Consider the following 18,429-nt stretch of genomic DNA (forward strand, 5'->3'; position numbering starts at 1 on the left):
TGTTTTCCCTTTGCTCCTTTTCTAGTTTGTTCTCCACAATTCTTTGGCATCCCTTTTTCTAAGTCATTTCCAATTCGATTTGTAGTCACTTTTCATCGCGATTCGTCGTGATTTATCGAGTCGGTGTATCGAATTCCGGTGTTCTCATTGGTTCGTTGCATGTGGATCTCCACAGGCTTCAAGGGTGGTTTTTTCCAGCTTGTGGTTGCGATTGAAGAGTTGTTCTCAGCTGATAGAGGCAATCAGAGTGGGGATGCTTCGTTGGAAGCGTGGAAGCGGGCTGCTGGATGGGATTTACTGGTGTGCAAAAGGCTGCAGCAGAGATCTAGGTTGTTCTCGGTTTTTCCAGTTTGGGCTCAACCTTTGGTTGCGCTTTTTGTGTTTTTTGGGTTGGTCCTTTTTGGTTTGTATATTTTGTATGCGAGTCAGTAGTTTGTAAATTTGTGTTGTATGTTTAATAAAGTTTCATACCTTTAGTTGAACATAATAAAATAAATAAATAAAAGGCTAAATCCCCTTAGGCCATCTCCAACCGATGGCTGGTCAGATGACTCGTTTTAGCCTTCTAACCCTCCAAGATTCTCCAAGATATTAATATTTTAATGAACAGTACATGGTCATATTTGCCTCCGTCTCCAACCGATGGCTAGAGGGCCAGAGGGCTCGTTTTAGCCATTTCACAAAAAACCGTCTCCAACCGAGGGCCAAATGATCATAGGGCCAAACATAATTTATTATTTAAAAACTACAACTTTAATTCATATTGTTTAATGTTGTTTCATGTTACTTAATTTAATTTAATGTTGTATAATGACTTAGGAAGTTATAAGAAAAAAAAAAGAATTTAAAAAAAAATATGAAACAAATTTTGTGAAATAAAAGTTATAGGAAAAAAAATGGAATTTAAAAAAAATATGAAACAAATTTTGTAAAATAGAAGTTATAGGAAAAAAATGGAATTTAAAAAAAATATGCAATAAATTTTGTGGAATAGAAGTTATAGGGAAAAAATGGAATTTAAAAAAAAATATGAAATAAATTTTGTGAAATAGAAGTTATAGGAAAAAATAGAAGTTATATGAAAAATTTTGTAAATAAAAAATAATAATTAAATTGTAAAAAAAAACAAAAACAAAAACAAATGCAACGGCTACTAGCCGTTGCATTTGAATTTTTTATTAAGAAATCATGTCGCTTATAACCGACAGGAATAACAAAACATTAAAAAAAAAATAGCCAGCCAGCCAGCCAGCCTTCCAGCCCTCTAGCCCTCTCCGATTCCATGGAGCCCTCCCAGATTCCAGAGCACTCTGGCCTAGCCCTCGGTTGAAGACGATTTTCGAACTATTTTCGACCCTTTAGCCCTCTAAACCCTTCGGTTGGAGATGATCTTACTTTTTTACACTTTTGTTATTTGTCCCCCAACCATTCACGTATCCTCCTCTCTATCCTACGCCTAATACTCCCCCACGCGCACGCTAGCGAATCTTACACGTAATATTATATAGATTTTAGTGAGATTTATTTAAAATTTCACTTTTTTTTCCTGCTAACTTTTCTTTTTTGTTTTTTTTTTCCAACTCATCGGCTGGTGCTATCGTGCGCCGCTGGTGGCCGGTGATCCGAACTTGTAACTCTTTTTAAGTATCAATTCTATCAGCTTCTCTCCCGCGGTCATCTCGAATTCCCAACCGCCCTATAAGCTTGCTCGGAGCCTGCGATTGTGCGGACGGGTTTGTGGTTTGGGGTTTTGACTAAGAAATGGAGTCAACGCTTGGGATTGGGGGTTGGGGACCAGCAAAACCCTGATTTGGGATTCTGATTGGAGCCCTGGAGATGGAGCGGTGAGTATTTTGGTTGGATTTATGGAGGTTTTGTAGGATCGGAGAGTTTGCCTGGGGTTCTTGGTGGATTTTGCTATGGAGCCGAAGGAGCTGAATTTGAACAGAGAGTCTGAAGCTGGCGGCGGCGGCGGCGGCGGCGGCGGCGGCGTTTGTGGCGTCGGTGGTGGTGCTGATGGGTTCATCGACAGGAGCAGGGTGAGGATTTTACTCTGCGATAACAACGAGTACAGTTCGGAAGAGGTTTTCACGCTTCTTGTGAAATGCTCTTACCAGGGTATGAACATATTTTATTTTTGTAAAAGTTCATTACTTTGATCGTATCATCCTATTTGAAGTTTGGAAATTGTTAGAGCTTATCATTTGTTTGGTTGCTAAGAAAATGGAGTGAGAATTGCGAAAGAAAGGCCAAATTTTTAACTTTTTGATGGTCTGAGAAAGAAAAAACAAGTTGGAGTTGCATTTTCTGTTGCTTTGTGCTGTTTTTTGTTTTCAATCTACAAAGATAAAGTGCACCGAAATGATCTCAATTACGGTATGTGATAACGTGAATTGTTTGTCGTTGCGGACGTTTGATCGTTTCTATCTTTCTCGAGTTTCCAAATGAATCCTTTAGAGTTTAGATGAAAGATGGTGTGATTATTTTCAAATAAGTAAATTTTTGGGAAGAGTAATGCCAAACACGCCACCAGGATGACCAGGTTTAGGAAGGCCAACATAAAAAGCCAACGCAATAGAAGATGATTTGTGTGCTCAATTCTGACTCTCGATTTCTTTGCTTTACAGTTATTTCCGTGAAGTCTCCTCGACAAGTGATTGATGCATTGAATGCAGAGGGGCCTGATATTGATCTCATACTTGCCGAAGTTGACCTTCCAATGCGCAAAGGCATGAAAATGTTGAAGTACATCACACGGGATAGAGAGTTAAGGCGCATTCCTGTAATCAGTAAGCATGTCTTATCCTTTTACTTCCATTTTCTTTCAATGATAAATGTTTCATATTAAAATTATAGTATTAACCTCACTGCTGAACCTTTTTTTCGGTCAGTGATGTCGGCACAAGATGAGGTCTCTACTGTTGTCAAGTGCTTGAAGCTTGGAGCAGCAGACTATCTTGTAAAGCCTTTACGCACAAATGAGCTTCTGAACTTGTGGACACACATGTGGAGAAGAAGGCGCATGGTTTGTTTGCACGACTTTAATGCTTTTGTTTCTGAACTGTTCTTCGAATTACCCCTTGCTTTATCAAAATCTTTCTCGATAGAAATAAACACAATAGGGATGCCTAGCAAGATAGCAAGTTAGAAATGACCGTCATGTAAGAGTTGATGTTTCATTTGGGCTGTTAGTATCTTTATATGACCCTTTTAGGTGGATGTACCATGTTGGATAGTTCAGAACAAAGCATGCAATCAAATTACTTGGCTTCTCAGCCTTCTCACTTCTAAAGCTAAAGTTCGTACTCTTTTAGTTGAATGTACTTTCGTGTATGTAATACCTCTTTTTTCAAGTTCCTCATCCCTAACTGATGCATATGCACTAGGATACTACTATATCCTCTCAAATTAGTAACTAAAACATTTTTATTTTATGTATTTGGCAGCTTGGGCTAGCAGAGAAGAACCTTATAAATTATGTTGATCTGGTGATATCAGACCCTAGCGGATCTAATACGAACAGTACTACTTTATTCTCGGATGATACAGATGATAAATTGGGCAATCCTGAGACAGGAACCTCAGCTCCCGAGGAAGATAAGGTGACTGTTTACTATTTATAATTTACTTTTTTGAAGATGAATTTTTTTGGTTGGGTAAAGGAGGAGGGGGAGGGCGTCAGGTAGTCGACAGCCGGCACTCCTCAGTTACGTCGAATCCTTATGAAAATGAATTCAGAACGAAATCGCGCAATGGCGTTTTAGGATTCATATAGCCGACCCCACTTAGTGGGAAAAGGCTTTGTTGTTGTTGTTGGATCTAAGATTAACTTAATATTTATTATATATAGAGTTAAGGCATGATCGTTAATTAATTAATTTTATTTTTTAGTCTACTCCTGTTATGGAGCTTCCAGTCGAGAATATATCAGAATTTCGGCCCGATGTTCCAGGAATAAGTGACCGGCAAACTGGTGAGCCACTTGTGACATTGAGAAATTTTGTTGTATCATATGTCGTAACATGTGTTCACTTCAAACACCATCATGTATGGCTAATACTATTGTGTTATTCATTCGACTTCACTAATTTGAGTAAAGCAAAAACCTATCTTTAAGGATAATAGTTTTTCAGTATGACATTTTCATCTTTTACACAAATAACTTTTTCCATTTTCTCTGATTATGTTCTTAGGAAAGTTTTTATCTGCCCCAAAGAAGAGCGAACTAAAGATTGGCGTTGGCAAGTCATCTGCCTTCTTTACGTATGTGAAATCAAGCAAACTAAAAATCAATCCTCAGGTGGTTGCACATATTGAAGACATTGCCACTGAAAATTTGAGGATAGAAGAGAAACATGAAGAATGTGTTCACCAAGTGGTTGATGATCCCCAAGTACATGGAAATGGAGAGGCGTGGGAAAGCAACTCACAGGGAGATGACTTGCCGAGCAGTAACAGTATCCCAGATTCTCTTTCTTTGGAGAGGTCTAGTACCCCGTCTGGATCAATGGAACTTCAAAATCAGAGCAGTTTTGAGGAAGACAGATCCTCTCTGGTGCCTGCACATCCAAGAAATGAACCTCAACATGATTTTTCTGGCCTACCTGCCCAAGCCGCCTATCAATATTATATGTCGGGAGCTGTCAATCAAGTTATGATGTCATCATCACCCGAAGTTTATCAAAAGAATCTGCATGACATGCAAAATCATGCTATGATGCCGCAATACAATCATTTTCCACACTGCCCTCCACACCTAAATGGGATGGCTTCGTTCCCCTATTATAGTGTATGCTCGCAACCTGGTCAACAAATGCCGAATGCTCAGCCATGGCCATCATTTGGAAGTTCAGCATCCACTGAAGTGAATCTAAATAAGGTTGACAGAAGGGAGGCAGCATTGATTAAATTTAGGCAAAAAAGAAAGGAGCGCTGTTTTGATAAAAAGATCAGGTATGTAAATAGAAAGAAACTTGCCGAAAGGAGACCTCGTGTGCGGGGACAATTTGTGGGGAAGTTAAATGGTGTAAATGTGGATCTTAACGGCGAGCCTGCTTCTGTTGAAGATGATGAGGAGGAGGAGGATGAAAAGGATGACGAGGAGCTTGCATCAAGGGATTCCTCCCCGGAAGATGGTGCTTCTTGATAATATTACCTATATGGATGAGTGGGGATTTGTGTTGCATGGTTTAATTGAAGTATACTGGGTGCATCGTCGTATTGGTTGGACATTGATCAAGGGTTCAAGCTACTGGTTCTATTTCAGTAATCAAAGATCAGATCATCGTAAAGTATCCCGCTGTCCATCTTCTTGAGTTACAGAATAGCCCAACAGACACTCAGTGTAGAGCTCTTGAGGTCGGGAACCTTTCATCCTTGATTCATCCATGTCCGAAATCCAAACCGGAAATGGGCTCATCTTCCGAATTTTTCTGTCAAGAAGTTTTAGATTTAAACAATGACTTAAACAGGAGAACGGTGTTTTCTCTTCTTGTTAGTATATGGAATTTTATGGTAATCGAGATATCATACTTCTTTTGTTCTGTTTCCTTAATTTTTGTGAAAGTTTTGAAGATTTCTTGTGCCTCTTACCTTCTTTGATGTAAAAAGTATCGTTTGCAGAACAAAAGAAAGACACAATTTGTGACTTCCCGAAAGGAGGCCTCTGTGCTCCCCCAATCACTGATGAAAATATCGATAATGCACATAAGGGGATTCGAACTCCTCCCATCTAACTCCTTCAGCGCCTTGACCACCATACCACTTACGTTTTTGTGAAAACATGCTAAACTATTTGTATATATGGTTTTGTTTTGAATTCTTTTTGCAAGAAACAAATTTGCACATATTCCAAATTTTTTGTGGTATTATATTTTAAATTGTGTCAATTAATTACTTAGTCAATGGCATGTGGTTTTTAATTTTTTAATTTTTTATTTGGTCACTTACATGTATGGTTGGAAAAAATTCCCAAAAATCCCAAACCAAACCGAAAAAGTCCCAAACCAAAACTATCCCGAAAAATACCGAAATTTTCGATATGGGATTGGTTTCCAAATCCCATTTGTTTGGTAATCCCGAAATCCCGAAAAATACCGAAGTATTCGGTTTCCTATTGACTTTTGGGTTTCGGTGCTTGAAAGCCATTGTCATGGTTTGGTATTGTTGTGCTTTGAAAAAAAGCTGCTGTGAGAATAAGCGACTGTGAAATAAATCAGCAGAGTGTTTGGTAAACTTTTTTGTAAAAGTGCTTTTGGAAAAAAAAGCAGTCTGATAGTGGGTCTTTTCATTAAAGGAGCACTATAGTTCTGTGTGCTTTGAAAAAAAACTAGTTTTCCAAAGCTACAAATGGCAGCTTCAGCTTTTTCCTTTGATTTCAGCTTATTCTCACAGCAGCTTCCAAAATAAGCCCCTTTTTTTTAGTTTACCAAACACCAAAAACACTCCCAGCTTTTTTTCATAGGAGCTTTTTTTAAAATCACCTCAACCCCAAACTGGGGCTTACTCTACACATAGAGATGATGAAGATAGTGAAAATTTTGAACATCATAGGAACTCTATGTGGTACTTAGTCACTCATGTATCTTACCATGCAATGTATAAAGTGTAAAATATTGTACTAATTCATTATATATAAATGATTATGGTGTGTTTAAACTTCTTTCATTAATTACTACATATTTTCTACACTCACAATGTTTGCCAGCTCGCTATATAATTAACTTAAATCAGTTAAATCCATCATGCAATGCATTTCATTCCAATTTTTTGTGATAAACTAATAGATAATTGACTAAATAAACATCCTGCAAAGTTTCAATAAAAATTTCCAAGTTTTTCTTACAATTTCCGTGGTTTCCATGTAATTTTTATCGATATCGATATTATCCCGATATTTCCATCGATATTTCCGTGTTTTCGGACTACCGATATTAACGATATTTTCTTCCTTGCCCCCAATACACGGTCTACTCTGTTTTCTCCGGCCATCTCCGGCCATGCTGTTCGTCTCAAACGAATCCATGGCTGCTTTTCATTCGTTCTAACACCAAATTTTGCAAGGATATAACGAAAAGACAACTCTGTTTGCCCTTTTGCCCGAATCAACCAGAAGCAATATCCAATAACATACACACCAGTATCAGAGTGAAATTCCAGACAAACATTAGCTAGCGCGTAATCTTAAGATAAAGGATAAACAAGATTGCAACGGCAAAAACTCCGATGATGGAGCCGACAATCCATTTGTTCCTGTTCATACTCCTCGTCATGGCGGTCAGCACCTTCTTGCTCTTGCTGATACTTTCATCCGCCCCGCGGAGCTGCCAACACATAGAAACGAAATTAGGGTGACCACCTCGACAATCTCATTTTCTCGTTAGCCTAATTCATCGGAGATTATCTAATGTAACCGTGGATATATCCCCCTCGTCCTATATCTCTCGCCACGTAAGCAACAAGCATATGCTTTCCAGGGCAAATGACACAAAGCAAAAGGAGGTACAGGCATAACAGACATACTGTATTGTGAGCATGTAGAAGTGACTGGCGTTGTTGGTGCAAATCTTGGAGGATTGAGACCCCAAGCTCCTCGGTTTCCAGCATTGCTCTTCTACTCTCCTTGATTCTGTCCGTCGACTGATTTAACCTGTCAGTCGTCATCAACAATCTTCCTCGTTGATCATTCGATGTCTGTCACACAACCAAAACATCCTATGAACAAGAAATCTTGACAAGCTAACACGCATAGAGAGAGATAAGGTATAGAGATGATGCATAACCGTCAAGGAATCTGCCGATCCGGGCTCCAACAGTTCATCCCGAGCTGCGAAATTCACGACAGGTGATGCCATTCTCTTCAGTTGGCTCTTCAAATTGTTCAAATCAGCCTTGTATCCTCTTAGCTTAGCAAGAAGAGCTGCCTTCACACTTGGCTGCAAACTCCTTGCCTCAAGGTCCATATTCCTAAGCTGGATAAGTTTTCCAACATGGCATAAAGCATCAATCTAATGTCATAAACAGAAGAAAACTTGGGTACGGTTGCTACACCACAAAATCCGTAGAGCACCTCTTGACCCTCTGTGTTTTGGTTTCACCATAGCCTACGTTGGTCTCATATGGTGTGAGAGCTGCCCTAATCAGACAACCTTACTAAAGTTTTTCTACATAAACACAACAAACATGAAACATCTAAACCATGGATTTTAACTGGAGTTAGTGCCATACCAAAGTATCTGCATCCTCAAATCCAGCTTTTACCTCTGCAATTATCTGATTCTTTTTCTCTGCAAAGCAAGAATTCACATAAGCACCACCTTTTATGTACATTCTAAAGTCTCTCATAAGCACCACCATGTTACAAATTTTCAAAGGGGTGTGCTATCCACACCATTTTTTACTTCTCACACACCTTTTGTTAATTTCTGTCCGTTGATCTTCTTCAATTCATCCGATCCGATAATCGAAAATTAGAAAGGTGTGTGAGAAGTAAAAAATGGTGTGTGGATATCACACCCCATTTTCAAATTGAACCAAAAAATAAAAACAACAAACAAATGCATGATGAATCCAACCAATACACTATGCTTGAATTTTACAATTCAATGTTGTTATTGCACCCGACATTAACAGTTGACCGCTAAGGAACCCGAATGCATGTATCATGCATCATATTCCTATCAAACACAAAAACCCACAAAAAAAGAAGTAAAAAGCACATGCATTTTTTTTTTTAGAGATATACTGTTCTAGCCAACTACTCTTATTTATCATGAACGAGAACCTAAAAAGGTAAAAAAAGTTTAGAATTACTGCTTTTGCCAACTGACATAATTTACGCTATAAAATGTAGTTCCTGAAAACAAAAGAAAAGGAGAATTAAAAAGCACAGAACAATTGCAATTCATTATTCAGAGATTTTACCACATCCTCCATCCACGGCGGTGGCAGCCGTGCACTTGCTTGAGAGATTGGCTGAGAGCTCGCAGTATTGGCGCTCGTACCCCTCAAACACCTCACTCATCCTTCTCGATCTCGATTCCACCGCCTACCCAATTCTCCTCGATCCGATTAGTGCCTAAATTATTAAACTTTTTGTTAATCAAACTCTGAAAATTGAACCAGTTTTCAATTTCGGAAAAACTGATGGAATTGGAGCTTTGCATGGCTGCGAGTTTGCGAATGTTCCCATTATGCCCTTGGTTGTTGCGTTGGATCACGTACAAAGGACGGGTATTGACGTGTCGTTACATACATGGATATATAATATTCTGTTTGGTGTCAGGTAGCAGGGGATGTTGGGGATGAGCTTTTTATAATGCACTCCAATTGTTCGACGGATTTCCTCAGAGAAAATGCGTTCCGTATTGGTATCGAAATGGCAGCGGCTTTTGCTGCAGAATGCAGTCAGTAGTCGGAAATCTCAACGCTTTTTTGTGTTTTTACTCCTCGACAGAGCGCCACCCGAGCTGCAAGAGCTGTGTAGTATTGTTTCGGGTGCAATTGGCGGTCTGGATGATTTGGAATCGAGCCTAAATAAACTTACAGCTTCCTTAACATCATCGCTTGTGACCCAAGTAATCGATTCTTGCAAAAATGAAGCACCCACTAGAAGATTGCTAAGGTTTTTTTCCTGGTGTCATAAGAATTTGGGTTATGGTTTGTAAGAGAAGGATTACAATTTTGGGATTCGGGTTTGAGGACCACACGGCAATGAACATTGTACTCTCTGATATTGTGAAGGCGGGCTGCGCAATGGCAGCTTAAACTTTGGTGAAGTTGGGCAAGGAAGATGAGGCATTTGGGTATGTTTAAGAACTTGGACAAGTACAAGTGACCTCAAGACGGTGTTACAGTCACTGCCAGTGTCAATGCGCTTTGCGCTTGAGGGCACGTTAAAAGAGCAGAAGGGGTTGTTTTGCACCACAGGGATAAGATTGCCGGTATAGAGCCTTGCATTTATAAGTCTTTTGTATGGATGGTCTGTGCAGGAGAATGTGAAGGAAGCAAGAAGAATCATCAAAGAAATGAAGTCGATTGGGATTATGCCAGACTTGTTTTGCTACAACACATTCCTTCGTGGCCTTTGCGTGAGAACTTTAAGCGCAGTTCGTCTGGACTTGTTCCCGAAGAGCTAAATGTTATGATTGAGATGAGGTCTTATAGCATTTCTCCAAATTCCATTAGTTACAATATATTGCTTTCTTTTTTGGGAAGAACAAGAATCAAGGAATCTTGTAACATTCTTGAGACTATGAATAACAGGTTGCTCTCCGGATTGCATTGGCTATTACCTTGTTGCAAGAGTGTTGTATTTGACCGGAAGATTTGGTAAAGGAAATAAGATGGTGGATGAGATGCTTGAACAGGGCCTACAACTGAATTGTAAGTTCTAATATGATTTGATTGGTGTACTCGTAGGCAAGGAGAGACCACTCTGGAGCTTCTTCAAAGGATGAAGGCAAGCGCATTAGGTGTATATTGTCCGGTTTATGACGTGCTGATTCCCAAGTTTTGTAGGGGAGGGAACCTTGAAAAGGGTAGAGAGCTTTGGGATGAAGCTGTATCTATGGGCGTCACTCTTAGCTGCTTGAGCAATTTGTTGGACCCTTCGATCACTGAGGTTTTCAAGCCAACAAGGAATGAGGAAAAACTCCACCTTACAGAATGCGCCAATGCAAAGGCTGAGGTGAAAGTTAGAAGGAGGACCGGGAAGACAAAGCAGACGAAGAAGAAGAGAAAGATTTTAAGGGGAATGCTGAAGAAGAAAAAGAAATCCGCCGCAACTTAATTGGTATGCCTGTAACTTATGCAACTGTTGTTTTGGTTTTCTCCTTGGATGTTTTGTTGCCTCATATACTTGTTTGAACCCTTGGCCAAATGAATTGAATTTGACTTGGGGAGTGGGGATTCGAACTTTGGACCTCATCCAACATCGAATCGAGAAGTATCATTAGATTAATGGTTGGTCAGTTGAATTCGACGAGGTTGGTGAACCATATAGTTTGTCCATGGTCAAAACTTATGGTGAAACCTAAGAGAAATTTAGGAGACTTGAGAGGGATGTGAATCAAAATTTGCTTTCTTTCACTATCTTCACATTTTTGTCATGTTTGTAAACTCTGATAACTCACCGCATTGAGTAAGATTGATTTGGCTGAATTAATTATTAACCCTTTATTTAGTTGGTTGAATCCAAATTCCTCTTCTTTCCACCTAACTCCGAGCACTTCTGCAAGATTGCACTTTTATTAGATTATTTGGGGCTGTTCTTATTATTTTTAAATCAAAAGGCCAAATTGCACAAAGTCGTACGTGGTGGCGGTTTATGTACCCTTGTAGTTAAGCTTGCTGCCCCAACAGGATCCTCTCAGAATCCTTTTGGTGAGGATCCTAAAGATCCGTGAATCGTATTCGTTCATCGTATATCGTGCGGTCAGTTTTTGTCAAGTACTGTTTATGTTTAATTTTAAATAAAATTATTTAAAATAATTTCTGACCGTACGATGTACGATGAACAGACATGATTCACAGATTTTCGAGATCCTCACAAAAGGATCTGGATTCCTCGCTGCCAATCTCAGTCCAAATCAAAGTTTCCATCCGATTCACTTCAACTTCGACCAAATGTGTGCATCACTTTAAGTGCCAGAAGGGACATTCCAAACCTTTGCTTAAGAGTCAAACGAGCTCAGATGGCTTAAGGTAACCTTTCTACCCTTGCACCTTGTATCATTGCACGCACAATAGATTCTTTTATGTACTTAATTTACTATGAAATAAGCATCTATTTCACAGGTAGTTTATTTTTTTAACACGCGACACATTATTTAACAATAATATTATCATGACTAAAATTTAGTTGCATGAAAGAATATCTCAACGTAAACCTTGTGAACTAAATTCAAATGAACAGTTGGATTTAAATTGACAGCCACAATGGTGTGATTAGGATCTTTTTCAACAGAAGGATAATTTTGTGCGAACATGGCTTCTCTGTCCTCCCAGCTTTCATACATTCTTATCTCTTCTTATTTATGAAGTCACTCTTAAGTCACGTCAACATTTTATATCACTATTACTTTTTATCTTATTATCTTTATAAAAAAAATTAATATAAAATGTTAACATGCCTTAACTATGACCCGCACAAAATAGAAGGAGATATGAGCGTATGAAAACTAGGATCGCAGAAGCCGGGTCCATTTTGTGCAACTCCTAAAAACCTGCTACGATCAGTAAGTTGAAACATGGCACATGGTCCATGAGGATGAAGACACTGACATGACTGCTGAGATGGGATCTTGTGGGACACTACCTAAAAAATTAAGTAAAAAGTTTGAGAGGTGGATTCTCTCTCTTTCTCTCTTCTCGTAGTTACGTTAATGTTTTATATTTATTTTTTTATAGAAACAATAAGACAAAAAATAAAATATGAAAAGAATGATAGGAATGAGATGGTAATAGGAGAAAAAAGAATCATCCTTTAAAAAAGATTCTCTCCGGATCAATTTACTCTTAATTTTAGCTCGCAATCAGCGCGGACCTAATAATCATAGTATAAAAAAATTCGTTTGTTAAAAGAAAAAAAAAATCCATTTCAAAAGAAACTTCGAAATCCAGATCAGACAATAAAATTTAAAAGACGTAAAGCCCCACGACAGTCGATGTTGGACGCATGTCCTTACATTTCCCCCATTTTTCCAATAATCTCCAATCCTTCCGCCATGCCCCCCTCACTATCTCCCTCTAGGGTTTTACACATCCTCACGCCCCTATAACCTCCCCGTACAAATTTACAAATACACCCCCATAAAACACCGAACACACTCGGCCCACAAGGCGATTGGATATGGGGCAAGACAGTCCTTTCGCAGCTCAGAAGCGTACCAGCTCGGGCGGGCTTCCGACCACCACCACTGGAACCTCGGCCAACGGCCGTGCGGGCCGCGCTTACGGAGCCCTGCCACGTGGACGGCAGATCCAGAAGACATTCAACAACATCAAAATCACCATCCTCTGCGGCTTCGTCACCATCCTCGTCCTCCGCGGCACCATCGGCGTCGGCAACCTCGGCAGCTCCGAGGCCGACGCCGTCAACCAGAATTTGATCGAAGAGACGAACCGGATCCTCGCCGAGATCCGGTCCGATTCCGACCCCAACGATCCGGACGAGCTGACCGAGACCGAGATCAACCCCAACATCACCTACACGCTCGGACCCAAGATCGCGAATTGGGACAAGGAGCGGAAGGATTGGCTCCGGTTGAATCCGGATTTTCCGAGCTTGGTCAACGGTAAGCCCCGTGTTCTTCTCGTTACTGGGTCTCCCCCTAAGCCTTGTGATAACCCAATTGGGGATCATTACTTGTTGAAGGTAATCAAGAACAAAATTGATTACTGTAGACTTCATGGGATTGAAATTGTGTATAATTTAGCTCATTTGGATAAGGAACTCGCCGGGTATTGGGCGAAATTGCCGTTGATTCGGAGGCTGATGCTTTCGCATCCCGAGGTTGAGTGGATTTGGTGGATGGATAGTGATGCATTGTTTACTGACATGGTGTTTGAGATTCCGCTGTCCAAGTATGATAGTCATAATCTTGTGATTCATGGGTACCCCGATTTGTTGTTTGATCAGAAGTCGTGGATTGCGCTCAACACCGGGAGTTTTCTGTTTAGGAATTGCCAGTGGTCTTTGGATTTGCTTGATGTTTGGGCTCCGATGGGTCCTAAGGGTCCGATAAGGGAGGAGGCCGGGAAGATTTTGACGGCTAATTTGAAGGGGAGACCGGCGTTCGAGGCAGATGATCAGTCTGCGTTGATATACCTGTTGCTTTCGCAGAAGGATCGGTGGATGGAGAAGGTGTATGTTGAGAATTCGTACTATTTGCACGGTTACTGGGCTGGGTTGGTGGATCGGTATGAGGAGATGATTGAGAAGTATCATCCGGGTTTGGGTGATGAGAGGTGGCCGTTTGTGACCCACTTCGTGGGTTGCAAGCCCTGTGGAAGTTACGGGGATTACCCGGTGGAGAGGTGCTTGAGCAGCATGGAGAGGGCGTTTAATTTTGCGGATAACCAGGTGCTTAAGCTGTATGGGTTTAGGCACAGGGGTTTATTGAGCCCTAAGATCAAGAGGATCAGGAACGAGACGGCAGCCCCTCTAGAGTTTGTTGATCAGTTTGATATTCGGTGGCATCCAGTGCAAGGGGGCAGCGGATCACACAGCTAGTGAGTAAAACATCCTCGTCACCTCGAATGTTTGATTATTTGGTAGGTAATGATGTAATACATCAGTTACAGAAGAAGATTTTAAACTCGATTACAGTTCACGTTTACTTTGTATTTCGTCTGTTCAGTTGTCGTTCTACTTGCTTCCAACTTTCAAGAACGATAGAATAGAATTCTTTTACAATCTTGATATCATTTTGTACTGTGTTCTAGTAAGCCTTAAAGAAGGAATTTTATTTATCGACCGCGGTATACTTTCCATTTGAATTTGTTCGAGATTTTCTAGTATGATCCGGTGTACAGGACAATAGAATTTCCGCTATTATGTTCTCCTTGTAAGTGCATCCATCATAAGCATATTTTCGGTCTAGGGTTTGTCAACTTAGGTTAGTAGTCAGGACTAGGAAGCAACGGTTGTTGAATTCTTGAGGTAACTAGCTCTGGCGTTTTATGTCAAAAGAGATGCCTTGTTGAGATATGTTGTGCCACTTCAAGTTTTAGTTGTCGCATTGAGCATCGCGTTCGGATGTCCTCAGCTCTACGACATGCTCTGCTCCGAAGTATTTCGGAAAGGATTCGACGATCTCTACGTGATTGTTTAGATTATCTTGTTCTAGTTTCTGAGATTTCTACCTGAGCATCAACTATGGATTATCTGGCATTGCTTGTACTTTGTTTCCGAATGTTAGGCCTCGTTTGGTGAGTCGTATAAGGGATCGGATAGGACTAATAATACGGACCCGGTCGTTTGGTGTCCTCTCGTATTAAATAGTCGCCGGATTAATTTATTTAGTAGGGTATGCACCTGCATAATAAACCCTTCCAAAAAGAATGGATTATTAGTCTGGTTTCCTTCCCTCTCTCACGCACTTCGTTCTCCACGACACCTCCTTTCGCCGTTGGCCCCCTCACCATCGTCGTTCTCCCCGTCGTCGTTCTTGCCGGCACCGTCAATGCCTATGGACTCCATGTCTTCCTCTGCTACAAGAGCCTCGAGGCTTGGTCGTTGCACATCGAAAGCTTTGAGTCTGATCCGCTCCCTTAGTTTTTCGCCTGCTCTCTCAAGGCTCGCAAGAACGACATCACTGTTAAGGTCCGTCTTGCAGCTCAATTCGTCGGCGTTTCTGATCGCGTTTTCTTAACGTTACTTATTTTCTGGAGCTACAGAATTCTGGTGTTGAGCTGAGTTGATTCCATTACTCACTTTGGTTCTTGGTTTTTGATAGACGATGTTGATAGTAGCTCCAAGAACAGCAAGGAGATGGGGAGTGAGGGTGTTAGGGGGTGCGACGGAGAGATCTAGGGAAGACAAGACTGAAGAGATGATTACAATTTTTTTTCTAATTTTATTTTAAGTTTGATTAAATAAAGGTAGATTTTGTTCTTTTTTAATTTGACCCATTTGGTGGTCGTGAAAATGTAAAAAAAAATTATATTTTTTTCCATTAATCATCAATATTTATCTTAAAAGTAATAATACTTTGAATTCCTTATATCCGGTATAGTACCAAACATAGTATAAATAATACGGTTGTTAGTCTAATACTGCACCAAACGTCAGACAAATTTAGTCTGTACTATTCGATAACTATTTATCATATCCGACTAAAATAGTCAGCACAGTCCGAGCTGCCAAACGGGACCTTGAGGTCTTGAGAAAATTTAAACTTGGACTTTAAGATGATCAACGAATAAGTACTAAGTAGTTTAGTTACGTTCACCATTTTCTAAAACTACAACTTGTTTTCAAATTGAATGGCAGTGAAAGTTGGGCAACAACAACAAAGCTTGCAGACTCGAAATCGTACCAATCGTAGGCGGATTGCGCCCTGTAAATATGTTTCATGCACTCAAGAAACCATAATTATTCGATAATTCAAAACTTATTAATAATTCACATGAACTTAATACAGACATTAACACCCTGCAAAGAAAATTGAAGGTCCATAATATGTTGCGAAAATTCAGAGACAAACAACGAAGAGGAATGATCAGTCGACCACAGCGAGAGTTTCATGCTCCTTGCCAAAAACGGCTGCTTCCACGTAGTGGCGTAGTCAGAATTTTCAAATAATAGGATCATAATATCAACAAAAAAAATTCATTGGGCCATTTCGTCGAGCAACTAGTAGACACCTGCCAATTTCTGTCAACACATGATGCAGTTTATGCCAATATATATCGATAACTACTATTATTTGTAGAGGTTTGTCGAGGGTGGATGCAATACAATGGAGTAATGCTGAAGACTGGGAAGGTTTTTCAACTAAATTATTTCATATAAGAAGAGAGAAAATGAAGACAAATATGATAGAAGAAAATAGAAGAAGTATGAGGAGGACGTTGTAATTTAGTTTGTCTTAGCTGTTTATCGAGATCAAATACAATATACAAACAAATATACATGAGTTTTTTGAAATTATTAGGGTGATATCACCTAATAATTCCAATGATGATGATAATGACCTCATGATGACTCCGCCACTGCTTCCACAAGATGTCGCGGCTAGCGGGATGATAATGATACAAAATACTCCAGATCACACAAATCTTTTTAACATTTCAAGGCCTTTTTTTTTTTTACTTTTTAATTTTTCAACGTTGGGCCGGCTTTATTGGGCTGATTTTCAGCTTTATTGGGCTGATTTTTGTTTGAATTTTGTCGTAACCATTAAATAAAATTAAGAGCACTTTTGGTTAAAATTTAGTTATTGAGGCCGTTATCGTTAGTTTTCCTTGGATTAGCTGATATCACCACCGTTGGAAGACACGGCGGCGATCCAGAGGGCTTCCATGGAGTTTTCTCGAGCTTTTTAGCCGGCTTTAAAATGGCGGGCGAGCACTTCGATTCAGCGGGATTCGAATTCAAAAGCATCCCCGAAACCAAACACAAAGAATGGTCCATGGTCGCCATCAGGGACACTCCCTCACCCAATACTGACTGCTCCGTCTTCCCTCCAATCAATCACGAAAATCTTCACCATCCATCACAACCCGATCAAAAGCATCCGGACACGTTATCGCCACCGCCGTCGTCTCCGTCGCTGTCATCTTCTTCGTCGTCGTCGCTGTCGTCATTCTCACCGTCCGATTCCGATGAATCGGGCCCGCTTTCGCCGCTTCCGTCCGATACCCTGGTCCGAAAGCCTGGCGAATTCACCACCTGGGTAGGAATTGGCTTTGGGTTACTGCGTTCCAAGGTTTCTGCTATGGCTTCCTCATCTGGGTTCGATAAAGTTTGGAGTTTTGCCTCTGGCGCGGGAATGGCGGCTGTTGTGTTCGTGTTATGGTCCTTGTTCTTGCGGGCTCGGCAAAGGCGGTATCGGAATCATTTGAAATCGATCCGCAAAGAGAAAGACGAGGTTAGTTTATCATCCAATGGCTTGAATTTAGATGTTGCCTACCAAATGTTTGATGCATTGCTCCAAATTTGATTGCCTTTTATGTGTTCGATGGAATGCCAATGTGGGTGCTGAAAACTTTATGCTGGAAGCGATTTTCGAGCTTCCTTTTATTTCTTGTTGGTTTGTATGATTGCTTGAAGTTGATATCTTGTTTGTTACTGTCAATGTAGCCTTTGTCTGTGTACTGAATTGTTTGAGTTGATGCATTTGCAGAAAATCAATAAACTGCTGCACCAAATCGCGCAGATGAACGAAGTTCTGGTAGCTCGGCATAAAGCTCTCGCTTCCAAACTGGCTAATTGAATAGAGAAATATAACATCTTTAGCTGCTAGGTTGCTACTGAATTCGTGAAATTAGGATTGACAGCGCAATAACAGAGCTGCAAAACATCGCGCAGTAGACTTGCAATGGCACTCCGATGCTCCAGTCATCGCTGAGGAGGGAGGACATATCTCAAGTTGAAGCACGTATAACGGAAATGCCGGTACAAGTTTGAGCTCTGCAAACAATTTTGGGTGGAGAAAACAAGTTTGGTACCCGAGCTTCGGAGTTTCGAACATATAGCGGAGAAACTTTGATGCACAATATTCTTTATGTATGGAAGTCACACAGTCTTGTAAGTTTTGCTTGCATTTTAGTTCATGGTTTATGAAGCCAGTTGAAATATCTTGTGTATATTTGGTTTGGGGCTCTTTATGTGCATATGATTTGACAAATTTTAGCATTAATTAAAAGTTTAAGCTCATGAGTTCATCCTCGTTTAATTTTTCGTTAAGATGCAGTTTAATTTTC

General features: G+C 40.3%; 4 protein-coding genes and 1 pseudogene across 5 annotated transcripts; 4 read left to right on the plus strand and 1 right to left on the minus strand.

The window, feature by feature from the left end:
* The first annotated feature begins 1,527 nt into the window (after positions 1 to 1,527).
* Positions 1,528 to 5,586, plus strand: LOC103455376 (two-component response regulator-like APRR1). Its single transcript, XM_008394963.4, has 6 exons — positions 1,528 to 2,118; positions 2,628 to 2,789; positions 2,892 to 3,025; positions 3,447 to 3,602; positions 3,892 to 3,973; positions 4,194 to 5,586. Exons 1-6 carry the CDS (start codon positions 1,920 to 1,922, stop codon positions 5,144 to 5,146), a joined length of 1,686 nt encoding a protein of 561 aa, XP_008393185.2. The 5' UTR covers positions 1,528 to 1,919; the 3' UTR covers positions 5,147 to 5,586.
* A 1,480-nt stretch (positions 5,587 to 7,066) lies between these two features.
* On the minus strand, positions 7,067 to 9,060 carry LOC103455377 (vesicle transport v-SNARE 13-like). 2 transcript variants are annotated; one of them, XM_070812002.1, is made up of 5 exons: positions 8,926 to 9,060; positions 8,227 to 8,285; positions 7,782 to 7,970; positions 7,522 to 7,692; positions 7,067 to 7,322 (listed from the first exon to the last, which is right to left on the minus strand). In XM_070812002.1, the coding sequence occupies exons 3-5, from the start codon at positions 7,959 to 7,961 to the stop codon at positions 7,170 to 7,172; spliced, it is 504 nt and encodes a 167-aa protein (XP_070668103.1). In that variant the 5' UTR covers positions 7,962 to 7,970; positions 8,227 to 8,285; positions 8,926 to 9,060; the 3' UTR covers positions 7,067 to 7,169. The 2 variants fall into 2 exon arrangements, with proteins under 2 accessions (XP_070668103.1, XP_070668102.1); XM_070812001.1 differs by having other exon boundaries at positions 8,923 to 9,060.
* A 293-nt stretch (positions 9,061 to 9,353) lies between these two features.
* Positions 9,354 to 11,198, plus strand: LOC108175224 (pentatricopeptide repeat-containing protein At5g61370, mitochondrial-like; annotated as a pseudogene).
* An 863-nt stretch (positions 11,199 to 12,061) lies between these two features.
* On the plus strand, positions 12,062 to 14,476 carry LOC103455379 (probable xyloglucan 6-xylosyltransferase 5). Its single transcript, XM_008394965.4, has one exon. It carries the CDS (start codon positions 12,851 to 12,853, stop codon positions 14,231 to 14,233), a length of 1,383 nt encoding a protein of 460 aa, XP_008393187.2. The 5' UTR covers positions 12,062 to 12,850; the 3' UTR covers positions 14,234 to 14,476.
* Positions 14,477 to 16,935: 2,459 nt separating this feature from the next.
* On the plus strand, positions 16,936 to 18,390 carry LOC103455380 (uncharacterized). Its single transcript, XM_008394966.4, has 2 exons — positions 16,936 to 17,594; positions 17,850 to 18,390. The coding sequence occupies exons 1-2, from the start codon at positions 17,061 to 17,063 to the stop codon at positions 17,937 to 17,939; spliced, it is 624 nt and encodes a 207-aa protein (XP_008393188.2). The 5' UTR covers positions 16,936 to 17,060; the 3' UTR covers positions 17,940 to 18,390.
* The last annotated feature ends 39 nt before the right edge of the window (positions 18,391 to 18,429 follow it).

Source organism: Malus domestica, chromosome 14 (genome assembly GCF_042453785.1).
Source record: "Malus domestica chromosome 14, GDT2T_hap1".
Lineage (NCBI taxonomy): Eukaryota > Viridiplantae > Streptophyta > Magnoliopsida > Rosales > Rosaceae > Malus > Malus domestica.